The sequence below is a fragment of the Megalobrama amblycephala genome, linkage group LG12 (genome assembly GCF_018812025.1).
Source record: "Megalobrama amblycephala isolate DHTTF-2021 linkage group LG12, ASM1881202v1, whole genome shotgun sequence".
Taxonomy (NCBI): Eukaryota; Metazoa; Chordata; class Actinopteri; order Cypriniformes; family Xenocyprididae; genus Megalobrama; species Megalobrama amblycephala.
Genome location: NC_063055.1, coordinates 25,053,476 through 25,077,802, shown reverse-complemented (window position 1 = coordinate 25,077,802; position 24,327 = coordinate 25,053,476). Strand labels below are relative to the sequence as shown.

The 24,327-nt window shown below is 37.6% G+C and overlaps 1 protein-coding gene across 1 annotated transcript; it reads left to right on the top strand.

Moving 5' to 3' along the window:
- Positions 1-1,294: 1,294 nt before the first annotated feature.
- On the top strand, positions 1,295-24,327 carry efhd2 (EF-hand domain family, member D2). Its single transcript, XM_048209967.1, has 4 exons — positions 1,295-1,845; positions 20,527-20,674; positions 20,822-20,956; positions 21,154-24,327. Exons 1-4 carry the CDS (start codon positions 1,562-1,564, stop codon positions 21,283-21,285), a joined length of 699 nt encoding a protein of 232 aa, XP_048065924.1. The 5' UTR covers positions 1,295-1,561; the 3' UTR covers positions 21,286-24,327.

The window sequence follows — 24,327 nt, the reverse complement described above, 5'->3', positions numbered from 1 at the left end:
ACCTTTTGTGGTCTGTGTTGACTCGCGCATATGATCCGCTCTGTGCTCTCGTGTCTCTAGGCCAGAGCAGACAGGTTAAAGCTGGCGCCCCATGTGAATGCAGCGTAAATGTGACACTAACACAAAAAACGGACTTCATACGCGTCAAAGGAAAGCATATTTACACTGTCTGAATCATTCCCTATTCTCTATATAGTGCACTATGTGCCATTCACCATGTAGAAACTAGTAAATGTGTGAGCAAATGACCGATTTCAACCGCAGCTTCAGCGTCTGTAACGCTGCATTCACACGTCGGCGTTAACGCTTATCATTTACTTTGAATGGGTGACGTCTTGCGTTGCCGAACTGAATTGTTGGTTCCATCGCGCCACTTCACTCACGTTGCAAGCGGCAGAAGTTGAAGATTTCTCAACTTTTCAAGCGCCAACGCAGGCGTCAGCCAATCAGATCACCTTATACAAACACTCTAGAGCAGTCGCTAGCCAATTGCGTTCGTGCAACACCGGAAAGTAATGTGATTGGCTGTTATCACTATAACGGTCGCGTCAACACAAGCTTCAGACACGCCCTCCAAACACGCGTCAACACAAGCTTCAGACGCCCTCCAACACGCGTCAACACAAGTTTCAGACACGCCGTTGACGCTGACGCCCCGTGTGAATGCAGCGTAAGAGTGTAGGAGGGGCGGGACTTCAGATTCCAGAGAGCATTTGATTGGACCGAAGATTTGATGAGAAGCTGAAGTGCGATGTGATGTCATGAAAATCCGTGATCCATTTTAGCGGAAGTGAGAAACTCTAAGTTTTGAATGCTTATCTCCTAAATGCGAATTTTGTCGTTGTTTTGGAACACACCAGCTTATTCATAACCTTAAGGCTAACATATTCATATTAAAAGCTAAAAAACTTCAGTTTTGATTTCAGAGGGACTTTAACAGCTGAATATCTATCTTTTTAGAATTAGTCTACAAAAGGAGTTGTTTCGCTCATGTTTTTTTTATTTATTGATTTATTTGTTTTATTATTTATTTATTTTGGTTCGCTCATGTAGGCTACACCGTCATGAATACATTAATGACATAAATTACATCATCTCCCAAATAACTATAATAATAACAACCTGAAACTACATAGGCCTACACATGCGGTGAAATTACATTGTTGTGTGATATATCAAATTGTATCTTAGCTAAGGTATTGTTTCATATAAGTGGTCTTTTGTGTCCGGTGCGTCTCTTTAAGAGGCGTGGCGTAGTGAAGCGGTTTTGTGTCCATCTTACTGCATACGCGCACGAGCTTATTTCACCGTCAGCGGTCACGGAGGCGTCATCATACGCACGAGCGCTGTCTATTTGAATCAGTGGGTTTTACAGCCGCGTATCCCTTCACACAGTTATAAGTCGGATGATTTGCATTTTAAAACGTTTTAACCAAGTGCTTATCTGAATCTGGATTTAACCCACTGAACCTTTATATGGACTGCGCGCTTTGCAGCATTCTGCGTGTTTACCCACTGTATTTTCCCCGTAGATAGTAGTTAGATTTCAGAATAAGACGAAATGGCAACGGACGAGCTGTCATCAAAGCTGAGCCGTCGGCTGCAGATTGAGGAAGGCGCGCACGACCCGGTGGCCTTGGACGGGTCTCACGAGAACGGAGCTCACGACAAACCGGCCACGGCCAGCGCGGATTCAGAGCTGGGAGCCAAACTGCAGCGGCGCGGGGAGCTGAACGAGGGCGTCGGTGAACACCATCAGCCCAGCATGAAGGTGTTCAACCCCTACACCGAGTTCAAGGAGTTCTCGAGGAAGCAGATCAAAGACATGGAGAAGATGTTCAAACAGTAAGTTCCTCGTACCAGCTGTCATCCGCAGCGCTTCTGCAGCAGATGTTAGACATGTGCGTGTTATCTCAGCCCCCAGAGACTCTTATCTATCTATCTATCTATCTATCTATCTATCTATCTTAAATTAATCTGTCCATCCATTTGTCCAATTCCTAATGTCCTAAAAGAAACATTGGGACAATTCATCTCTTGGTTTAGTTTAAAATTATTTTAAAATAGAAGTTCATATATCAACAGTATTTATTAGGTATGCTTTTAATAAGGTATTTATACTCGTATTTCTGTCCTATTAAATCTAAACTGAATGTTTAAACAGGAAAATGCTAGTTTTTTAATCTATGATACTTTTGTCGCTCTTCATTCTGCAGCAATTGTTTTGGCTGAAACTCTTTCACACATCTAAGAAAGGAGCATAACCTCAGCCCCACCCATGTCTGTATCATGTATTCCGCACATGTAAGACTTTGAACCATGGGTTGAGAAAGTCCCTTAGGTCATGGTCAGGTTTCATTGTGTCTCTAACCAAAAGACATGCCGTGCAGTCTAGACTGCACAGTATGGCACAATTCTGTTACCACCTTGGCTGGTTTCTTAGTGAGACCGCTCTCTTCCTTTACAGTTGATGAACGGAAGCAGTTTAAGCTTTTCCTCCATGTTTTGACTTGAAACTATTGTCAGAGCTTTTTGTAAATGCTGTCTGCTGCATGCAGAGTTGGCAGGGCCTTTCATGTCAGGCAAATTTCACTGACAGAAACAAAGAAACTCCTCAGAGCTGAATGCTGGGAACTGGAGGCAACTACGGGAAGCCGAATCTTCGTGAGAGTCTCTCCAGGAATGTGTCCCCTGTGCTCTCTGTGGTGGAGTGGTCAGTCCGAAGCCGTGACTGCAGGGTCGGTTTCACACAGGCCTCAGAGATGTGGGAAAGGGGGCTGGTTGAGAAACTAGCGCACTGAGGAAGTTACGGGTTCCTCTCCCCATTTCTGCTATCAAACAAAGCTACCATTGTTGTAAATTAGCCAAAACAGGCCTCCCAAATCTGTGTGAGGAGCTCTTTGCATCTAGATGAGTTGGCCTGTGTAGCATTTTTCGTAATGTCACAATATTTCATTTATCAGATTGTGATATTTTTCACAGATTCTTTTTTTTTCATTTTTTTTTAATTTATATACTATTATAGTATTTATTAATATTTTGAATTAGCTTTACATTTTTATATTTCAGTCTTATTTAACAATAAGCACATTGATTCTTGTAGAATTAAATGGATACTTCAGCCAAAAATGAATATTATTTACTCACCCTTATGTCGTTCCAAACCTGTATGACTTTCCTCTATAGAACACAATAGAAGATATTTTGAATAATGTCTCAGTATTTATTTGTCCACTCAATGAAAGTCAGCATTGGACCCCATGGACAAAAACAGCTGAAACATTTTCAAAATATAATCTTTTGTGTCTTGCAAAAGAAAGAAAATCATACAGGTTTGGAACAAATTAAGGGTGAGTAAATGACCAAAATTTAGTCTCTAGTTGAACCGTCCCTTTGAATAATTCATTGTGAATAATCTGCATTAGAGAACAATTAATTATCTGACTGTTCAACTGTTTAATCTAGTTGCAAAATAGATGTGATACCAGTGTATTGAAACAAGTTTCGTTACCTCTAGATAACCAGATGGGCGTTTCAAATGTAGATAAAGGCTTGTTGGAACTTTTTCTTCTGCTAAATAATTGTATGTAGACCATTGCTTCAGAGTATCACCTTTTCTATTGTGCCTGTAAATGAGTTCCTTGTGCAGCCAAACACCGCAAGACCTCGCCCAGGGTGAGATACAGCACTAGTTTAATTGGGTCTCTTTGATGGTGTAGCCCTTGGCTTTATATGGGCTGAATGAGACAGGTGAGGTGGTTTCGTCTTTAGGAGAGTGTGAAGTGTGTATGGCTCTCTTTGTCACAGATGAAACAAAGCCTCTGGTTACTTCACAGGTTAAACATTAGCTTGATTTTCATGGTCTATTCCCTTTGAATCTTTGTGATAAGTCAACATAGTTGCTTCTCCATGTCGTTTAGCTCTATACTGCTTTACGGCTACAGAGGATTGTGCACCTCTTCAATTGATTTATTACTTTCCAGCTATATAATGGATGTTTGTGTTGTTGCCTGAAGCCCTGAATATAGATAACGAAACATGGATGAGACATGGGCGGTGAGGAGGCAGGTTGGGAACGCTTTTTATGTGCCTGTAAGAAGTTGTGCAGTCATAAGAACTCACTGATTGATTATCTCATAACTATGACCTTCCAAACTTATGCTGATATTCTTAGCTTTGCATCACTGTAGGCACATTCAGTACCCAATAAACACCCAAAAGCTTCAGTTGCAGTGAATGTTACTTTCTAACTGCTTTTGTGCAGAGGGAGGCAGAAAAAAAACACAGGGAGAGAGATAGAAAACTGCGTAACAGCCTCAGACTGGCCAGAGTCCAGCTGATAAGAGGAATGCAGGCTTTGCCTTGCCCTCAGGCCACTTTTCAGAGGGATTCAAAACATTTGGTTCAGGACCAGCATTCAAACCCATATTTTCTGGGTGGTTTTGTAGGGAATCTTTATGTGAAACTGTTAACTTTGCATTGGTCATTTATCTTTCATGGTATGGTTATTATAAGTAGTGATTTGCATATTTTCTATTTTTATCAGAATAAAAAGACCCTAGCCCAGATGTTTTACATATCTGTGGTAATTGATACACATGCATGTATTGTTCACGGTTGGCCAAGTACATTCATACACTACAGTACTTGTAGAAACAGTCCTGTGCACCTGCTTTGTTTAAAGATACAAGGAATTAAACCTGAAACCTCTGTGGTTGCTGCTCTTTTAGGTGGCAACATCTACAAAGTTCATAGAAGAACATAACCCCGTCTTAGCCTGCAGTCACAGTAATATTGATTTTGAGCAGATGCAAGTTTAGCATTGAGGATTATTCACAAGGAATTCATTCGTGTCAGAACATGTCTTGAAGTTTCTGTGTATTTTCACCTCACCAAGAAACATTTTTTGTTTACATTTGATGAGGAAATCAAACTCACATCTAGCTAAAATTTATATATTTACTAGGAATGCACAATATATCAGTACCATATTAGTTATTGGCTTTTTTTTCTTTCTTTTTTTTGTCAGCATTAGGTGGTATTAAATATATATATTGGATAATTAATTCATGCTCATTTTCCCCTTTTTTAATTACATTCTTTCAACTAAACTTTTAAACATAATTTAATACCATTGTACCATATTGGTAAATGGACAATATATATATATATATGTGACCCTGGACCACAAAACCAGTCATAATGGTCAATTTTTGGAACTTGAGAGACATCATCTAAAAGCTGAATAAATAAACTTTGCATTGATGTTTGTTAGTATTTGACAATATTTGGCCAAGATACAACTATTTGAAAATATGGAATCTGAGGCTGCAAAAAAATCTAAATATTGAGAAAATCGCCTTTAAAGTTGTCCAAATGAAGTCCTTAGCAATGCATATCCACTCACAAAATTGAATTTTTGATATATTTACGGTAGGAAATTTACAAAATATCTTCATGGAACACAATCTTTGCTTAATAATATCCTAATGATTGTTGGCATCAAAGAAAAATCAATCATTTTGACCCATACAATGTATTGTTGGTTATTGCTACAAATATACCTGTGCGACTTATGGTTTTTTGGTCCAAGGTAACTTATTTTTTATTTAGTTGATATTAGGGCTGCACGATTTATCGTGATTAAACCGCACGTGATTTGGCAAAGGCCAAATATGGGAGATATAACGATGCATAACAATGATATAAGTGATCATCCAGATGTAGATCTGTCTATTGTTTTTATAGTTTTGTCAAGCATTCACAGGCCTTGCTTTATGTATTTTCCTGACATAAAAATCAGTTACTTATAAATGCCAGGAAACCCGATTCCTGGCCACATGTCAAGGTTCATGGATCACTTGTTCTGTGTTAAGTTGTAAGGATCACTGTTGAGTCCTTCAGTTTAAGCAGATAATAGTTTATTTTGTTCCCCTTTTTGCAGTTTTCCCTTACTAGCTCCAGTGTTTTGCCACTTACCAGCTGAGGGGGCGTGTCCCTGCGGGAAAATGACATCAATGCACACCCTCATTGACTAATATTGAATATTTAAAGGTGCCCTAGAATTAAATATTGAATTTACCTTGGCATAGTTGAATAACAAGAGTTCAGTACATGGAAAAGACATACACTGAGTTTCAAACTCCATTGTTTCCTCCTCCTTATATAAATCTCATTTGTTTAAATGACCTCAGAAGAACAGGCGAATCTCAACATAACACCGACTGTTACGTAACAGTTTGCATATGCCAGCCCATGATCGAGGCATTACACAAGGGCAGCCATTAACATCTATGTTCACAGCAGAATCATCAGACTAGGTAAGCAAGCAAGAACAATAGCTCAAAATTGTCTTTCTAAATTTTTCGTTAGCATGTTGATAATGTACTGTTAAATGTGGTTAAAGTTACCATCGTTTATTACTGTATTCACGGAGACAAGTGCCGTCACTATTTTCATTTTTAAACACTTGCAGTCTGTATAATTCATAAACACAACTTCATTCTTTATCAATCTCTCCAACAGTGTGTAATGTTAGCTTTAGCCACGGAGCACTAACAAACTCATTCAGAGTTATAAATACTATACTTACGCGATTAGACATGCTGCATGACGAACACTTTGTAAAGATCCATTTTGAGGGTTATATTAGCTGTGTGAACTTTGTTTATGCTGTTCAAGGCAAGCGCGAGCTCCGGGGGCGGGGGAGCACGAGAATTAAAGGGGCCGCAACATATATATCGGTGCATAGTTAATGATGCCCCAAAATAGGCAGTTAAAAAAATGAATTAAAAAAATCTATGGGGTATTTTGAGCTGAAACTTCAAATACACATTCAGGGGACACCTTAGACTTATATTACATCTTTTAAAAAGAAGTTCTAGGCCACCTTTAATGTACATGCTCATTTCCCCCTTTTTTATTTTGATTACCTTTACCGACATCTAGTCTTTAAAAACTCTTATAAATTAACACAAAACTCAATATGAATATTTATTTTTCATGCTGTTGATTATAAAATATATGTTGTTATGCCAAAATTTACTTGTAGCATTTAAAACGATTGATTTTATCAGTAAACGGAAATCCATCCCAATTCTGTATGCCGTTTTGAGATCTTTTAAGGGACAGCTATTAGATACTATCTTAGCAGATGAACTCCAACCCCTCTTCTCCCCCCGCTCATTGGTAATACTGTCTCTGATAATGTGAATTGCAGGGTGCCCTAATTGGCTAAGAGATTATGTGTGCAGGCCCCATGCTGTGCCTACATATGAGCGAGGAGCTTTAGTCCTGTGAGGCGTGTTCCTGCAGAGTCGCCTCCAGTAATGAAGGCAGCAGAATAAAACTCTGCGCTCTTCCTCTTTCTGCCTGCCCTTTGTTTCCTTGTACACTTTACTCCAGGCCATATTTCCTTGAAAGATAACATCGGAACATTTAGGAATGTTTAGACGTTAGCCATAACATCTGCTGGGCACAGAGTTGTAGGAGTGAGTTGTCAGTAGGAAAAATATTGCTCGTTTCTCATTGGTGGCCATCATAAACTCATTGTAGTAAATGTATAATGTATTATAGCAGAATGCAATAAACACTTCTCTCTAGAGCACATATATTTGCCAAGTCCTTAAATGGTTATGCCTTTCTCTCCGCAAAGTACAGAATGATGTGTTTATTCTCTAAATTACCCATTTCCGCATCTGTGAATATCCTGCATGTTTAAAAAGCCCCTTAGTGCAGTTCAGTTTGGATAGCAGGATGTTTTTGTGCTTCTTATATGATGTAGATGCATTAAAAGTAAATACAGCCAAGGAATTTATCCACAAAAGCTCCTGCATGCTGCCAAATCGAGCTGACACAGTGACCTAAGAGGATAAGATGAAGTTAAGAGAGAAAAGGAAGCCAATCAATGCATGCTGTCTCAGCAAATAAGATATTAAAGGGGATATTTGCACTTGGTCACTCCAATATATTTGAGATGGATAGGAAGTGATCATTCAAACCATACACAAGTCTTGAATTGGAGTCTCTGAAACTTTTAATTCGGTTCCCTATTGGTTTGCTTAGATTTGCTTTCCTTTTAAAAGCAAACTTTAACAGCAATATGTAGTATGAAAGACAGACACCAAAAGAACAAGGGGCGTCTTTTCTTCAGGAGCTGCCAATGATTGTGTAGGTGTGTGTTTTATTTAGACGCAAAACAATATTTGGCATTCACACACAGTCATCACATGCTCATAATGACTCATTTGGGCAGTAGGAAGTGCATTAGAAAGGCCATATGTAACCTCAGCACTCCTTCAGGAAGTTCTCTAGTTTTTCTAGTTCTTGTTCATGTTTTGCACTCTCCGTTCACTATAAATAACCTCTGGGATTGTGTGGCCATTGGCTGATCCGTGAAGGATTCTGCTTAAGGACTAATGGTTAGTCACCTGGTCTATAATCCCAGCAGATCAAGGTTAGTGCTGCTTATGATCATCCGCTACAGTGGTGGAGAATGCAGTGAATTGCTGTATTATGGGACTGCATACAGTCATGCAAAAACTGCATCAGTGCATTCCTCATTAAATATTCATGAGCTTTGTACAGTCACTGAAACATTCATGCTTTTAGTTAAGGCTTTCCCCTAATAGTCAACTAAACTTCAGTCAACCAAATATTAATTAGTCGGTTAGTCACAGAAAAAAAAACATTGGCAAAGTCACTCATTCTGTGACAGATCATTAAAACAGCTGGTCCATGTGGTAGTTATGTCGGGCAGGAAATCCAAATGTTCGCCTATCATTCACCGATCTCAAACATCACGCAAGTCGTAGCCTAACATTAGCCACTTTACATGGCCGCTTGCTCTAACGTTAAACATAGTTAAATGTGCACTATTATTAAGTGTTCATGCGGCGTATGGAAGCTAAATTTGTATCCTGTTACTGCATGAAGTTTAACTTGATGTGCATTTCTCTCTATAGGCGCATCCACTATATTGTGTAGATGTAGAGTCATTCATCTGACACTGATTCAGTAAATTATCAATAAATTATTTAAATTGTTCAGACAGTCTGTTTTTTTTTTTTTTTCAGACACATTCGTAATCATTACTTTTTATCGCTGCGGCAAGCTTTATGTGAGTGTGCTTAATTTATATTTTAAAGGCTCATTATTTTGCCTTAGAATATCTCTGTTAGCAAAGTTACATACTGTATAATATTCTTTCCCAGCTCTAAAACTCAAACCATTTTCCGATGCCATCACCCAATTTAATAATTAAATTAATACATTAAACGTGCGAATAATGGCTTCAATAAACGACTACTAGTAGACCAGAAAAATCTTTAGTCAGGGCAGCCCTAGTCTCGCATAGCCAGACCTTCAGACTGACAGCAGAAGGTCTAGACTTTATCGCAGCTTTCATTGGCCAAGGACCGCCCAAGAGGACTTCTGACCGAAATGTAAAGCAACTAATCACAGTTCGTTGTAAAGTCGATTTGCCTACGATAACAAACCGGCTTACATCTAATAAATTATTCATTCAAGAAAGTTGTGCAAGTGCTGCAAACTTCACATACTTTGGACAATCCAGCATTTAGTTTATCCTGATTAGCATTCATTGTCACAGTTGTAAACACGACAGCTTTCTTCTTCCATGAGGGTTTTTGTGTCACAATGGCTTTGTTTCTGGGTGGGCTGTTAAAGAATGTGACACACACGTCACCTGGAAATCCTGGAGAATTCAACCAATCAGATGACAGGAGCAGAAACTGCCATTACGCAAGATAAATGTAAACAATGTGACGCGTCGACGCATTTCACGCACGTCGACGTATTTTCGTAGTCGATGATGTCGACGCGTCGTTGCAGCACTAATTAGCAGTTTTTAAAACGGGTTACATGTTTGTTGTGTATAAGATAAATACACAAATAAGAATGTTAACCCAGGATAAAGTGTGAAACATGGACCAAGATAACCCAGGATTACCTTTACCCAGGGTTAAGAATTACCCTGTGGTGTGATAAGCCTGTATGTGTGTTAATCTGTGAATCTCTCTCTCTTTCTTAGCTTGTTTTCAAAATGCTATATTGATGTATTAAATTAATTAATGTGGTTACTTAATCTAATATCAACAATTATATTAACATTTTGTGATTCCACGAGTTATGTTCTGTATTTCAGAACTGCATGTTCTTCAATAAAAACAATAGCAATAAATAAAAAGAAACATGGTTTCAGTTTACAGTTTTTTAGCAATTTAATTTAGCTTACAGTTAAATTTTTTTTTTTTTTTTAATATATATTAAATTAAAAAATACTTTTATATTTAAATAACACTTTTTATTCATTCTGTTTGCTGAGGCCCCCTGGTTGAGAATCACAATGTTAACCAGTACTGCACTGCAGTGAGTGACTCATGTCTTTTTGAGAATGCTTCATCTTTTTGTTAATAGTCATCAGTGGAGTGGGTGGATAATGATGGATCCATCTTGACAGTTATGTAAACCTTCATGCGTTTAGCATGTCTTCTTCATATCCGCTGCAAGTTGGATTGAATGTCAGGATTGAAAAGCCTGGTTCATCTTCATCTTGAAAATTGAATTTTCATAATTCATCTTCATAATTGAATTTTACAGCCTCAGATTCAAGTGGAGAAGCTGAAAATGATCTGAAACATTTTGCTGTCAATATTCTTGATTGTAGAAGTTTCAAAGCAACCATTAGTGTAAGAATCACAAGTGTGTAAAGAGCCTTGAATGCTATTGATCTCGGCTAATTCATGGGGGAAAACTGATTTAAGTGGGTCGGATGGTGGTGGGAAGGTCATGTTCTGGAGAAATATGAACAGGAAGCCGTCAGATTCTTTGTAGAAAAAAAACAGAGGGCCTTTGAAAGCAGAAATTTATTCTCTAACACTGATCTTTGTGTTTTTTGAGTAATGCATTTAGCTTAATTTTTATAAATCAAGAAAAAGAGGGAAACAATTGCTGTGGTTTCGACTATCCTTTGCCAAACAAGTCTCACATAAGAACACAGACTAGCTGATCACTTTTCAGAAGTGTTTGTATCTTCCCTTTTATAGGTTACAGTCATTTAGAAATGATTTTGTGTAGGTTTAGTTTCAGATTTGCATATCAAGTTTTGTGCCTGATAATATGGGGAAGTTTAAATTCTCTAAAGACCTGTTAATGTAATTGACCTTGATTTCATTCTGTTTCTTATGTTGAGGCTTGCTGTTGTGTCTCTTTCTCTCTCTGGACAATTCCCACATCCCGTCCCATCTCCAGAAATCAAATCGAGCGTGAATGATGTCATCACACACACGCTGCACAGATGTGTAGTGGATGTAAAATGCTCCATCACACTTTTTGGGTGTGTGTGGTCCTGATTGATCACGCCTGTTATGCTGGGCCATCATAAAGAATGTGCTCAGAATTGATTGTGTGTTTGTGAGGGTTTTCCCATGACTTCTCCCAGCTGTTGCTTAGCAACCTGGGATTAAGGAGATTGGCAGGAAGAGAAATAGGAAAGGGAGGGAGGAGGGAACAGAGTTGGTTGGTCACTCCTTGTGCGTCATAGTGCAGTATGAAGTTTTGTCCATGATGTTCTGATATATAAGAAAATGCTATGCTGCCACACTACTGTCCTTCAGACCACCTTGAGCTGCAGTCTGGAATACCACTGTCTCTTTTTAGCTCCAAGACATCATTCCACTCAAATTTAATCAGACATTTTCGCAATTAAATCAGCAGTAGCTATAGGCATGCATTAAAGCGTGACTGTTCAGACAGGCATGAGTATTTAGGCTAGCATCATGCTGCATTTTAATACATTTTTGCAATTGCTTAATCCCAAATCCTGTTACATGCCTCACATTCTGACAAACAGTTGCTTTCAAAGTCCACAATGCACAATCCATTTAGCTCCATTGGTTGGTTTTAGTAACAGTCTGCATGAATTTTAATAGTGGTATTTTAGTACACCGGCGTTAGCATCGACGGTTTCACTAAAATGTTTTTCACTTCTGAACTCAGCCCCATTTAACCTCAGCTGTATTCAGTCCTACCACAAGCTTTCAGAGTTTTAGTATACAAAAAATTAAGGGATGGGAAAAAGTATCATGAATTGACAACTCTTAATTTATTGACAAGCAATGTGCACCATATTCCATTCCCTCTCTTAGAAGTGATTAAGAACAACTTAGAGCTTAACAAATATAGCATTCCTGTGAAATAAATAAATAAATAATAATCAAAACCGAACTGTCTGTATCAACAGAAAGTAATCAAATGTAAAACAATGCATAGTCTTCACTGTATAAATTAAATATAGATTAATCCTACTAAATCTAAAGAGCAAAGAGTGAATTTCTCTTTGTCTTTTGATTAACATTAATGACACAGACAGCAGGAAATATTAGGCTGCTGTCACTTTAAGACTGAATGCACAGTTCCAATATGCCAGTGGTCGGCAATAGGCAGCCCGCGGGCCAAAACTGGCCCGCCAGCAATAATATCTGGCCCGCGCCCGCAGCCAAATTATTTTAATAGCGGCTGGTTCTGAAATAGATCTTCGTCTCGTGGTGCCGTCTAACATAATCAACGTGTTCTACACCTGACGCGCCGCGCCGCAACAGCTAAAAGCTGTCTACACTGAACGCGACAAACCGACCATTGCAAAGCACTTGGACTACGTCAGAAATAGAACGGCGAATCCGTTCACTGTTGGGAATGTGTTGTCGCGTGACTGCATCCAGTGTAGACGATATCATTATAATGGGTTCTATTATCTTTTGTAGCTCCGCGTCGTGCCGCTCACGTCCGCTTAAATGTTAACATCACTCTGCACATAACGTAATAGCGTACCTCCAGCACGCAAACAATTAAAAAAAAAATGCAGTTTAGTGCATGAGGTTATTACAGTAAGTTAGACTCCATTGTGTATCAAGCAAATTAAAATGCTACACATTTATTATTCAAAATATGGAAAGAGGAAATAAAACATAGTTCATTAAGAGCATGACTCAAACATGCAATTAATGGGCTTTTTCAACTCCCACATACCTGTGTTTTAGCAAGGCGGTCTGTGTTGCAAGTTGGTGAATAAATATACTTGCCAGGTTACGTGTCACTACTCTGCTTTATTAATTTATCTAGTGTAAAACCCGGACACCGGCACACAAATGTGGCTTTTTGTTAATGTGTGTCCTACAACGGGATTTAACACAGAGTAACAGCTCAATACCAGTTAAAAAAGACACTGTAACAGTTGCATTTTTCAATTAATTTCTTAAATTATCCTTTGACTATGTTCTGGCCCGCCATCTAGTGACGAAAGTTTTTTTTTAGGCCCGATGCCAAACTTAATTGCCGACCCCTGTAATATGCTGTTAAACATGCAACTTATTTCCCAACTGTTTGTTCACTTAAGACATAACCAAAGGTGTTTAAGTGAATACTCACCAAGCCGGGCATTTTGACATTTTTGTGTGTTTTTAACCGTTTAAATGCGAACCCAAAGCTCAGTTCACTTTTCTTTTCTGTGTTCCTCTCAGGGTGCGTTCACACTTGTAGTTCGGTTCGTTTGGTTCATTTGGTCCGGACCAAAGAAGAAAAAAAAACATTTAGTCCTGGTCCGGTTAGCGTTCACATTGGCAATTTTATCACCGAACCAAAAGATACCGAACCTTCAGGCATAGGGATACATTCACAACGTGATTGGTCGGATTTTATGATGTATTGCCTATTTTGAGACGGAACTTACCGAACATCCAAAACAGTGCTGTTTTCTGAGGTAAATGCGCTCGTTGTGTGTGCAACGAGCTGTGCGTAGCCTGCATGTGATGGTATTTTGGCCAGCTGGGAACTCGTGAAGAGCTTATAAAATGTGTAAAGTAGTCAAAACACCGGCAGGAATCCATCCGTCACACACACAAATGATCTGCTGCATGGAGACGCGCGTCTGATGCCTGTGATGGGCAAACTCGCGACTATGACAAGAAAAACCGACGTGTGATGATTCTGTCCTTTTTAGGGTCTCATCTTCCTGTTTTTGGTTCGGTTACATGTCTTTGGTCCGTGTTGCGTTCATATATCATTCGAACTGCACCAGGGTTCGTTTGGAAGTGGACCGAGACCCATCTTGTTTGGTGCGCACTAGGGTTCGGATGGCAGCGTTCACATATGTTCAAATGAACCGCACTATCCGAGCAATCGCACCAGGGTTCGTTTTAATCGAACCAAACATGACAAGTGTGAACGTGTTCCTTTCTCATTATATGAGAAGTTTATTCCTTTGGGATATTCTGAGAGTGTGCAACAGTAACCAAAGGTGGCGGAGCTTAGCAAAGAGTCACTTGTATGTTGTCAAAGTCCCTTTTAAGGAAACTCATTTCATTCTGTGGCCATATTTGCAATGGTTCCAGGAAGCCATTTTGGGCATGCAAGACAAACGCCTTTTACATGAATAGATAAATACTGAAATCTGCTTGTCAAACTTGCATTTAAATAAATTTTGAATCAACAACAAAATCTGACATGAACTGTCCCATAAATGTTGTTTCCTATGCTCAAATAGCAGTCCCAAGTGACAAATCTGTTTTTATGGGAACCAGAGCTTCTAATGGCAGCTGCAATGACTTTAAAAATTGCCTACTGGCTCCATTTATTGTAATTTGAGTGAACGGTCTTGTTATATCTTTGAGTTGTTCATCACTAATTCTAATGTCATTTCCTTTGTAAATGAATTTTGAGAAGGAATTTGAAAGTGCAACAATTACGTTTTTCTGGTGTCAGTGCCGAAGTAGTAGATTGAAGCTCTCACAAGACTATTCATGCATTTCCTGTTCCTCATTCTCTCTCACTTGCTTTCTGAATCTTTGTTTTCCTACAATGTGTAAGGTCAAGTATGCAGGATACATTCAGCACATTTGTGTCTGTCTTTAGGAGCAGTCAGCAGTACTGCAGCTAAACCCTCATTAGCTGAAGTCCCTGTGCTCACCTCCACCACTGAGACTGCACAGGAAAATTGTTGCATGTTTAAACATTTACCCTTTAAAGGGCAAGAAAAAAAATTCTTTAGCTTTCATTCAAGTTCAGACTTGCATGGAGAAGTGTTTCAAGAGTTCCTGAAAGAGGACTTTTTAATACACAGAGCACAAATGTAGTTACATGCAACTTTCGTATTCCTTCTCTTGACTTTCTTTATAACTACTCATCAAACTTGATTTCTTTCCAACAACATCAAGGGTTCAAATGCAGCTATCAGCAAAGCCAATCAGATGAGTCAAACCTTTTTGCTAAGGCAGAAGGAAGTCTGAATCTGCTCATGGCTTTAACTGCATCTCTCTCATGGTTATTATAAGGAAGTGCTGATTGCATTTGCTTCCTCAATCATTTGTAGTGTGAGGTGTTCAAGTTAAAGACTTATTTGGGCAAAAATGTTGATCTTCCTCAAGTTGCACTTGGTGACAAAAAAGGGAAAAATTTCTTTATTTCGACTTCTTGGGCAGCTTCTGCTCTGCATTTCCATATAGATTGTAAAAGCTGTATTTGGTAAGAAAGTACAGCTTGCGTGTCCCAGATTTGTGCATCCAGCTTAGCCGTTACTGCTTTCTGTCTTATTGGGTTTTTAGCACTTTAGAGCTGTTAATAACCTGTGACTCGCCTCAAACCACACAGATATTTTAGAGTAGATGGAGTCAGATTCTTTTTACCACTTGATCTTAGTCTTGAATCTACACAAACTAAGATACAACTAAGATATACATAGATCAGATGTTTTCAAATTTTTTTGTAACCCTTTCATAACCCCAAACTTTTCATGGAACAATTGTAATCAAATATTGTAATGTTATGAGTTATTTAAGAGCTTATTGGTTTGGTTCGGTTCAAGGCTTAAGACTAAGTCTTATGTTATATTTTTAAATGTGTAAATGGAGAAAACAAATAGGAAATATAGACTACCGTTCAAAAGTTCAAAAGGTGTCGATTAAGATTTTTAAAAAATGTTTTTGAAAGAAGTCTTTTATGCTCACCAAGGCAGATTAATTGGATCAAAAATACAGTTAAGACTGTAATATTATGATGATATATGTAAAAACTGAACTGTAAAAGAACTGTTTTCTATTTTAATAAAAAAACAAATTATTTAATTGATTCCTTTCTTATTATTATCAATGATGGAAACAGTTGTGCTTCCTAATAATTATCTGGAAACTGTGATACACATTTTTTCAGGATTCTTTGATGAATAGAAAGTTTAAAAGAACAGCATTTTTTAAAATTTTGTTATATTAAAAATGTCTTTACTGTCGCTGATGATCAATTTAATGCATACTTGCTGAATACAAGTATTAATTTCTTTTTAAAAAATCTTAATGACTCCAATCTTTTGAATGTTAATGTATGTTGGTGTTGGAACCAAGTCTGCTGGAAATGTGCCATATTGATTAACATGGTTTTGAAATGAGATTTTTGTAAATTTGTGAGTTTTCTGGCAGGCTATGTAAGTTTCTATGTAAATGAGAGTTGGGGTGAACAAAAAGATCATACAATTTACCCAGTTCAGGCTAAAAACACCTGCTGAGCATGACTGAGAGAGGAAGTGACACTACTTAACACAATGATTCAGCTTGACTGATGACAAAATAAAAAGAATGCTGAAAGTCTAAGATTGGCAAATCTGGGTCATTTGTAGAGCATGAGGAGGTTTTCAGAAGTAAGCATATGTGATTTCAGGCATTGAGGTTTGACTGCATAATTAAACATGGTGGATTTAAATTACAGCTGACCTTTAATCGCACTGGGCATGCTTGACCTTTCTTTTGTTAAACAGACTAACCGTATGCAGATGTAAATTATTGATTTAAAACCACTGTTTGCCCGGTTTCTCAAGTGATCTGATTTTGCCTTTTAAAAATAAACCACCAACTCAGTCTTGCTTGCCTTGAAATCACATTAGTGTGTTTAACTGCTACTGTAATCCTTACTAAACCCACGATAGCAGCATCCATAGAGAAACACGACCTTCACAATGGCTCAGATGCTCCACAACAGCAATCCCTCATCAAACAGCATTTTTGTGATCAAGGTTAGCCCGATGTGTCAGATGCCACAGCATGAAGAGTTCATTTGAGAGATTTTGCGCCCCTGAACATGAACAGACTCTTTTAGCCTTTGAATTACTGATAAGATGTCAGATATTCTGCGATACAAAGTTAATTATGTGTGTGAGAAAGACCTGGCATCAGCAGGGTGTCTTGTGTCGGTAGACAGGAATACAATAGCCATGTCTCTGAGGCAGATGGACACACTCCATATTCATGAGCAGGGTGCATGCTGGGATTGCCTAGAAGGAGTTAATGAGGGAGATAAACTCCTTAATGATGGAGATAGAATCCAGTAGGAATGGGCCAGAATTTTTTTTAATTTTATTTTAATATCTCTTATTTTACTTTAATATGCCTTGTTATCTCCTACTTAATTTTTGTTTTATTTTATAATCTCTAATTTTACTGATATTTCATTTTATTTTAATAGCGCTTATTATATTTTAATGTATTATTTTATTTTTTTCCAAAATATATATGTCCAAAACACATTGTAAAGTAATCTTAGGACACTATTGGGTGAGCCGAATGTATCTTTCAGTGAATAATGTCGAAGAAAATGACAAGAAGGAAGTGATTTTTCAAATAGTTGATAGGAGTCTTATCCAAAATACATTGGCCTCTACTTTTAATAAAATGGCCCTGTTGCCATGGAAACATAAAACCCCATCTTTGGGCAATATGTGTGTTTCTGCTTGTGTGTGTGGACGTGTGGAGGAAGTGGTCTCATACATAGTGATTGAGGGTGAAAGGAAGTGACTAGTCCATCCTCACCAACACATTTCTGCATAGCCACTCACCCACCCACATACAGTTTTCTGACCTTTTCACCTAAAAATGCACAACTGTGGATCAGTTCAGCACACCTTCTCATAGATACTGAGAAAATAAGAAGAGGAGGCAGATATTAATGTCTCTTGTTTTTTTTTTTTTAGCCATTAGCCATCACATCTCTGCTGTACCACAGGAAGTATGTGTGTGTTTGTGAGAGAGATGTAAGATCAACAAGAAATGACTGAAATGCTTTAACACTCAGGCTTATGTTTAGTCTGCAGATTTTGTTTAAAGTTCAAAAATTGTAATGCTGCCAGATGTACACACTGGTGTCTTGGATTGCTATTAACTCAATAAATTACCAGCAGCTCATAAGCTGTTTATTTAAAAATGAACATTAAGATGATCTCAGCAGCAGGTATAATAAATGGTTCACTGTTAATGAACACTTCTGTTCTGACTGATGATATTGATACAGGCAGGTCAGCTTTAATTGATTCTTGTAAGTTTCAGAGTGTAATGTATATTACTTAGCCATATTTAATTGTACACAAGTGAAAACAAGACTGGTTGTATAGGGCCGGTTGCATAAACTGCTAATACTAGTCTTACAAGTTAGTCATCATTTTGTTTTTTTTTAAGACCGTTCATAATGTCAGTTACATAAAAATATAGATTGGTCTAATTTGATACCAAAATGTAAGACGCCTGATTACTCCTAACTAACTGCAAGTTGGTCATGCTAGTTCTTTTTAACATGGCTATGTTTATGCAACTGGCCCCTGGTGTATACGCTGTAAACCCGAATAAGTTGGGCTAACTCAAACATTTTTATGATGTTCCCAATTTTAAGTAAGCAGAACTATCAAGTTTTAAGTTTGTAGTACTCATGCATGTTAATTGCATGTCTTGCAAATCAAATGAGTTATTTACTTCACTTTAAACCCTAATAAGAAAATTCAGAAAATGCCAACTTGCTAATTTGCTAACATGTTTATAGCATGGTATAGTACTTACTCAATGAGTACAGCAGCTTAAAACATGTAACTTACCTGCTCTCAAACCAAGCCGCATACGCCAGTTGTCACCATGATGGTAACTCTCCAAAAACCCACATTAACAGAAACTCTTTTTAATTAGCATAACAAAACATTAATCACTACTAAATCTCCCTTATCCATTAATGTTGCACAAAAAACATTATATAACAGTTATATAACAGTTCAGTTTACTTCAAATATGTCAAGAAAAAGAAAGTTCTAAATACTCATAACCGTTAATTTAACTGAATTAATTGTTCAGTTTAAGTTTGTCCTACTCAAACCAATTACGTATTTTGAGCGTTAGGGTTTACAGAGTACCTTAGTGTACATCAGTGATTCTCAACCGGGGGATCGGAGCCCATTAGGGTGCCTCAGAAAACTTCCAGTGGTTTTAAAATGAGTTCAATTTCATTGTATTATTATAATCCTAATGAAAATGCAAAAAAGGAAAAAAAAGAAAATAAAGATGTACAACGTTAAGTGGACATCCAGAGACATGCCAGAGGTCCATATCCACTTAGAGATATTGTCTTGGACAAAGGCGGCCTTGACGTCAAAAAGTTGAACGATTGGTGTAGATCATTCAACACATTAAAATGTCTTAAAATATTTCCAGAGTTTTTAATTTTATTTTTTATTTTTTTGATGTGACAGGACCTTAAGACAGTCTGGCTTTAAATACTCATAACAGTCTGGCTTTACATCTGTCTCTCACAGACTTTGTTTTCATTCACATAGAATTAAATATGTCTGAGATCTTCACAACAGTCACTTAGCTCTTACTGCTTTATGAAGACATTTTAGCAAACTGGGCTTTTTTACCTTTTTATTTTTTTTTTTTATTTTTTTTAACCATTATATTGAGATATTATGAGATACTGATGAAGCTTTGTGAATAGTTTGCATCGTCAGTAAAAGATGTTACTAAAATGTTAACAATAGCTGCATTTGAAATCGCCCTCTGTACTCCACTAATATAGTCCACTTGAAGGAGTGAAAGAAAACGTGCGGGTGAATTCGGACACTGAATGTGCCAGAATTTGAAACTTAGCAAACTGGCAATTCCAGTAGTAATGAAAACATTTATCTTGAACTCTGTCACAGAAACTAGCATTAATAAACCTTAAACAATTTAATAATAAATTAAAAAGGAATTTATACCTGTATAATTACACTGTACCCACGTTGGACCAGCGCTTTGGAAAATGAATGGATGGATGGATGGATGGATTGATTCAGCTGCTGGCGCCATCTTCTGGCGAGATTCGGGAATTCAATCAGCATGACACTCACAGTGTACACTAGTTATTGCAGTGCATTATGGGATTGAATGAGTGCACTCGATAACGTCCACTATGGTTTTGGACACCACTACAGATGGCTGTCCCCTCAAATAAAGCCCTATTTAAGGGTATAGGGGGTGATTTCAGACACAGCTGAGGTTTTCCCGCTAAGCTAGGGGCCAGTTATTCTTCAGCACTGCACTCTATTGATCATTGGAGTCATTGCAGCAAGATCACCAGTGATGAAATGGGCAAAAACACTCTGATATTATAATATCAGAAACATTCTGATATTTCTGCTTCAATAATTTGGTTACTTGTGTGTGTGTGCAGGTATGATTCAGAGAAGGATAACTACATCGATCTGATGGAGTTGAAGTTGATGATGGAGAAACTCGGAGCACCTCAGACTCACCTGGGCCTGAAGAACATGATCAAAGAAGTAGATGAAGACTTGGATGGCAAACTCAGTTTCAGAGAGGTAAATGCTCCTGTGTGTCAAAACATGAAACATTTGATTGCAGATTGTCTGTATTTCACAACAAAATGAAGAACCGTACTTCACAGGAAACTACTATTTTCTGGTGTGAACATTCCCCTCATTAATCACCTCCATCCTTTCCTCTAGTTTCTCCTTATCTTCAGAAAAGCTGCAGCAGGAGAGCTGGCAGAGGACAGCGGACTCCACGTCTTGGCACGTTTGTCGGAGATTGATGTGTCAACTGAGGGAGTGAAGGGAGCCAAATCATTCTTTGAGGCAAAAGTAAAGAATCATGACATTTAATACTTTTTATTTTCAAAGCTTTAACCATCAGTAAATTAATTCATATCCATCTTAGTCTATGATAGCTCTGTTTTAATAATGACTTTAATTTCCTGCCTAGATTAGTTGCATTCAATGCCACTGATAAGGAAATTCATTTTAGGATTACCTAAAATGTATGTTTTCCTCTGTGACAGGTGCAAGCCATTAACGAATCAAACCGTTTTGAGGCAGAAATCCGCCAGGAGCAGGAGGAGAAAAAGCGTGAGGCGGAGGAGAGGAAACAAAGACAAGCCGCTTTCAAAGAGTTGAAGTCAGCCTTCAAATAGCTGCATCGACAGCCTCGATTTACTCATCCACGTGTGTGTGTGTGTGTGTGTGTGTGTCTGTCTGTCATCAGAGTCCCCCGCAATCAGAGATACTATGCAAGGCTGTGAAACGCTCAGAGATCCATGCAGATTCATCTTCCTGAGAGAGGAACAGCTGTGTAGTTTGCGCTCATGAGCAGATCTCTTGTCTAGATTTATCATTGCCTCTTTCTCTCGCTCTCTCTCAGGCTGATTTTGAATGTGAAGCCAGACACTGATCTCAGTACACTGGATTGGATTTGTTCTGTTTCGGTCGCATGAGTATATATGTACTGTAGTCCGTTCACCTCATCGTTTTAGCTTTAACGGCATCTTGCGTCTTGTTCTTGTCGATGCATTAGTAGGTTTAATTCTAACGCTTAAGGAGTTTTAAAGTTTTTTTAATCGACTAGTACTCTCAGTATGCCACACATCCTATCCGTTGTATTCATATCAGTGGCAATTGCACTAGTGCAAAACATAATTCTCTGGTTATGCAAGAAATGCTTTACACTGTACCGTGACTAATTAAACTCTCCTCAGTGACCATTTTAACATGAGAGGATAAACATTAGCGTACATCAGATCTCTGCTCTTGTTCGCGGATACATTAAGATCATAAAACAGTCTATATTTTTACTGAGCAGAGAGAGAGAGACGGAGAGGTGGGTTTGGGTGTATGTGCATGTGTGGTGATGATTATAATGGTGTTAGTTGAGTGTTTATATATAGGTTTTTGCATGGTCACTGTGGTGTTGTTTTCCATACATGGTTCCCTTTAGGTGTCCAGTGTTAAATGTATCACACACATGCTTTACAATCGGTCTATAAAGTCACAATGAGAAATGCCTGAAAATTTGAAATGGCTTACTTCTCTCTTACAAAAGTAAGTTATTGCAATTTAGTTTTAACAAATTGTGTGGTTCATGTCAATGGAGGTGTTATCAGGACAAGGTCATCTGACTGTTTAACCTCTGAACCCCTGTATTGTGCTTCCATGTGTGCTAAACAAGCAACATGCTAATGGGGTTGGTCAGATACCAGATGGATGAGTGAAATCCACCACCTCAGCTTTTATTTAAAGGGATAGTCCACCCAAATTTCATTTACTCACTCTCATGTTGTTCTAAACAAGTATAACTTTCTTCTGCTGAAGACATAAGAAAATAGTTTTTAAACTGTTTTTGTCCATATAGTGAAAGGCAGTGAAGTCTAGAACAACATTGGACCCCATTTCCTTTCATTGTATGGAAAAAAAAAAAAAAAAGGCGAGACTTTTTTCAAAATATATTCTTTCGTGTTCCACAGAAGAAATAATGCCATACAGGTTTGTAATTTTTGGGTGAACTATCTCTTTAAGTGTCAACTGCCTAAATCAAAGTCTGGCTTGCTTGATATTTGTCAAATTATGACGAAATATTAGAAGCCTTGCACAACATTCACAGTGAGATGGGGTGAAAGCAAATGTGTTTTATTAATAGAATAAAGACATTTGATTTATGAAAAATACATAGGCACGGCTGTTCTGTGGACCTGGTGCATGAGTTCCAGCAACAAAATGATAGAAATGTCAAATGTTATTTATTAAATATCTAGTTAAAAATTGTTTACTGTGACAACATTTGAAAAATGAGGGAACATTTTTTTATGGAATCATCCACAAGCTAATGAATTGAACGTTTAATGGTCATGTGACATGCAGTACACTGTGGCAAAAGTAACTGAGATGCTATGTATAAAGACAAATCTATATTTTCATGTGATGAAAATTAAAAATAATTTTAGTTTTGTATGGAAAGGGGTCTTGTGAAAAGAAACATTCTTATTTTCTCAATATCAATTTTGTTGCCTACAATCTTGTCTCCTGTTCTCTGTGTATCAGATATTGCTTAGGTTTTTCCATTACAATCAAATAAATAAAGGCACAATACCTTTATTCTTTTCTACATTGGAGACAATATTGTTGGCAGTTGCTATGTTTCATGTTGTTCCTTGTTTCACTGGTAAATGTTCTTGTTTGTTCACTAGTTCTGTGGAAGTTCAAACAATAGGTGTGTAAATATTTGTCTCCCAGTCTTTCCAGCCATTAACACTTTCTTTTTCTTTTGTTACCTACTGTTTAACTGAAAAGTATTTTGAATATTGGGTGTTAAGGGGTTAATATAGTAGTGTATATGTTATTGATTGGTGAATGAGGAGTCGACTGATGACACCAATCAAACAACTATTGCATTCTGTTAGAAGCCATGCAACATTGTCTTTTTTTTTTTTTTTTTTTTTTTGAGAGAGAGAGAGAGAGATTTTAGCTATTCCATTGTTGTTGTGCCAAATGACTTTGTACTCCGGTACTGTGCTAGGCTTGTTTTAGTACAACATTCCGCTGTAAAATTCCCTGAAATCCTTCATGATACTGATCAACAGCCTCATCAGATATCATTTGAATTAATATGAGAACAGCTAATTAGAATTTAGACTAAACATCACTGATCTACAATATTGATATTCTATTTAAATATGTATGGCATTTAAAAAGTCATAATTAGTCATTAAAATCCCTCTTTACAGTTTTGGTTTTATAATTAATGTTTGCACACCTGAATAACTAAAATGGAGCTTTGGCAGTATTAACTTATGTAGATTCCTGTGTAAATCTGCTCCTTCCAAGGCAGATAACACAACATTTTTAAAACTTTTATTTGAACTTGTTTTTTTTCTTCTGTGAAATGTAATGCCAAGAGGATGAGAAACGACATTGAAGTTAAACAATTTCATCTCATGGCATGTTTATAAAGTTTCTTTGTTCCAGCGATTTGACAATGGTTGAAAGAGCCTTGAATCATCCTGACCATATCTGTACCTTACTGTCACTGTCTCTGTCAGTTGAAACTGGTGGTTATGGTATCATACTCTTATAGGCGTATACATACTGATATGTGGCTTCTATAATATGCACATTTATTTTTGATTTTCTTACTAAAATGTATAATTATTCTTGTGACAATAAAAATACTTTTAATTTGGAAA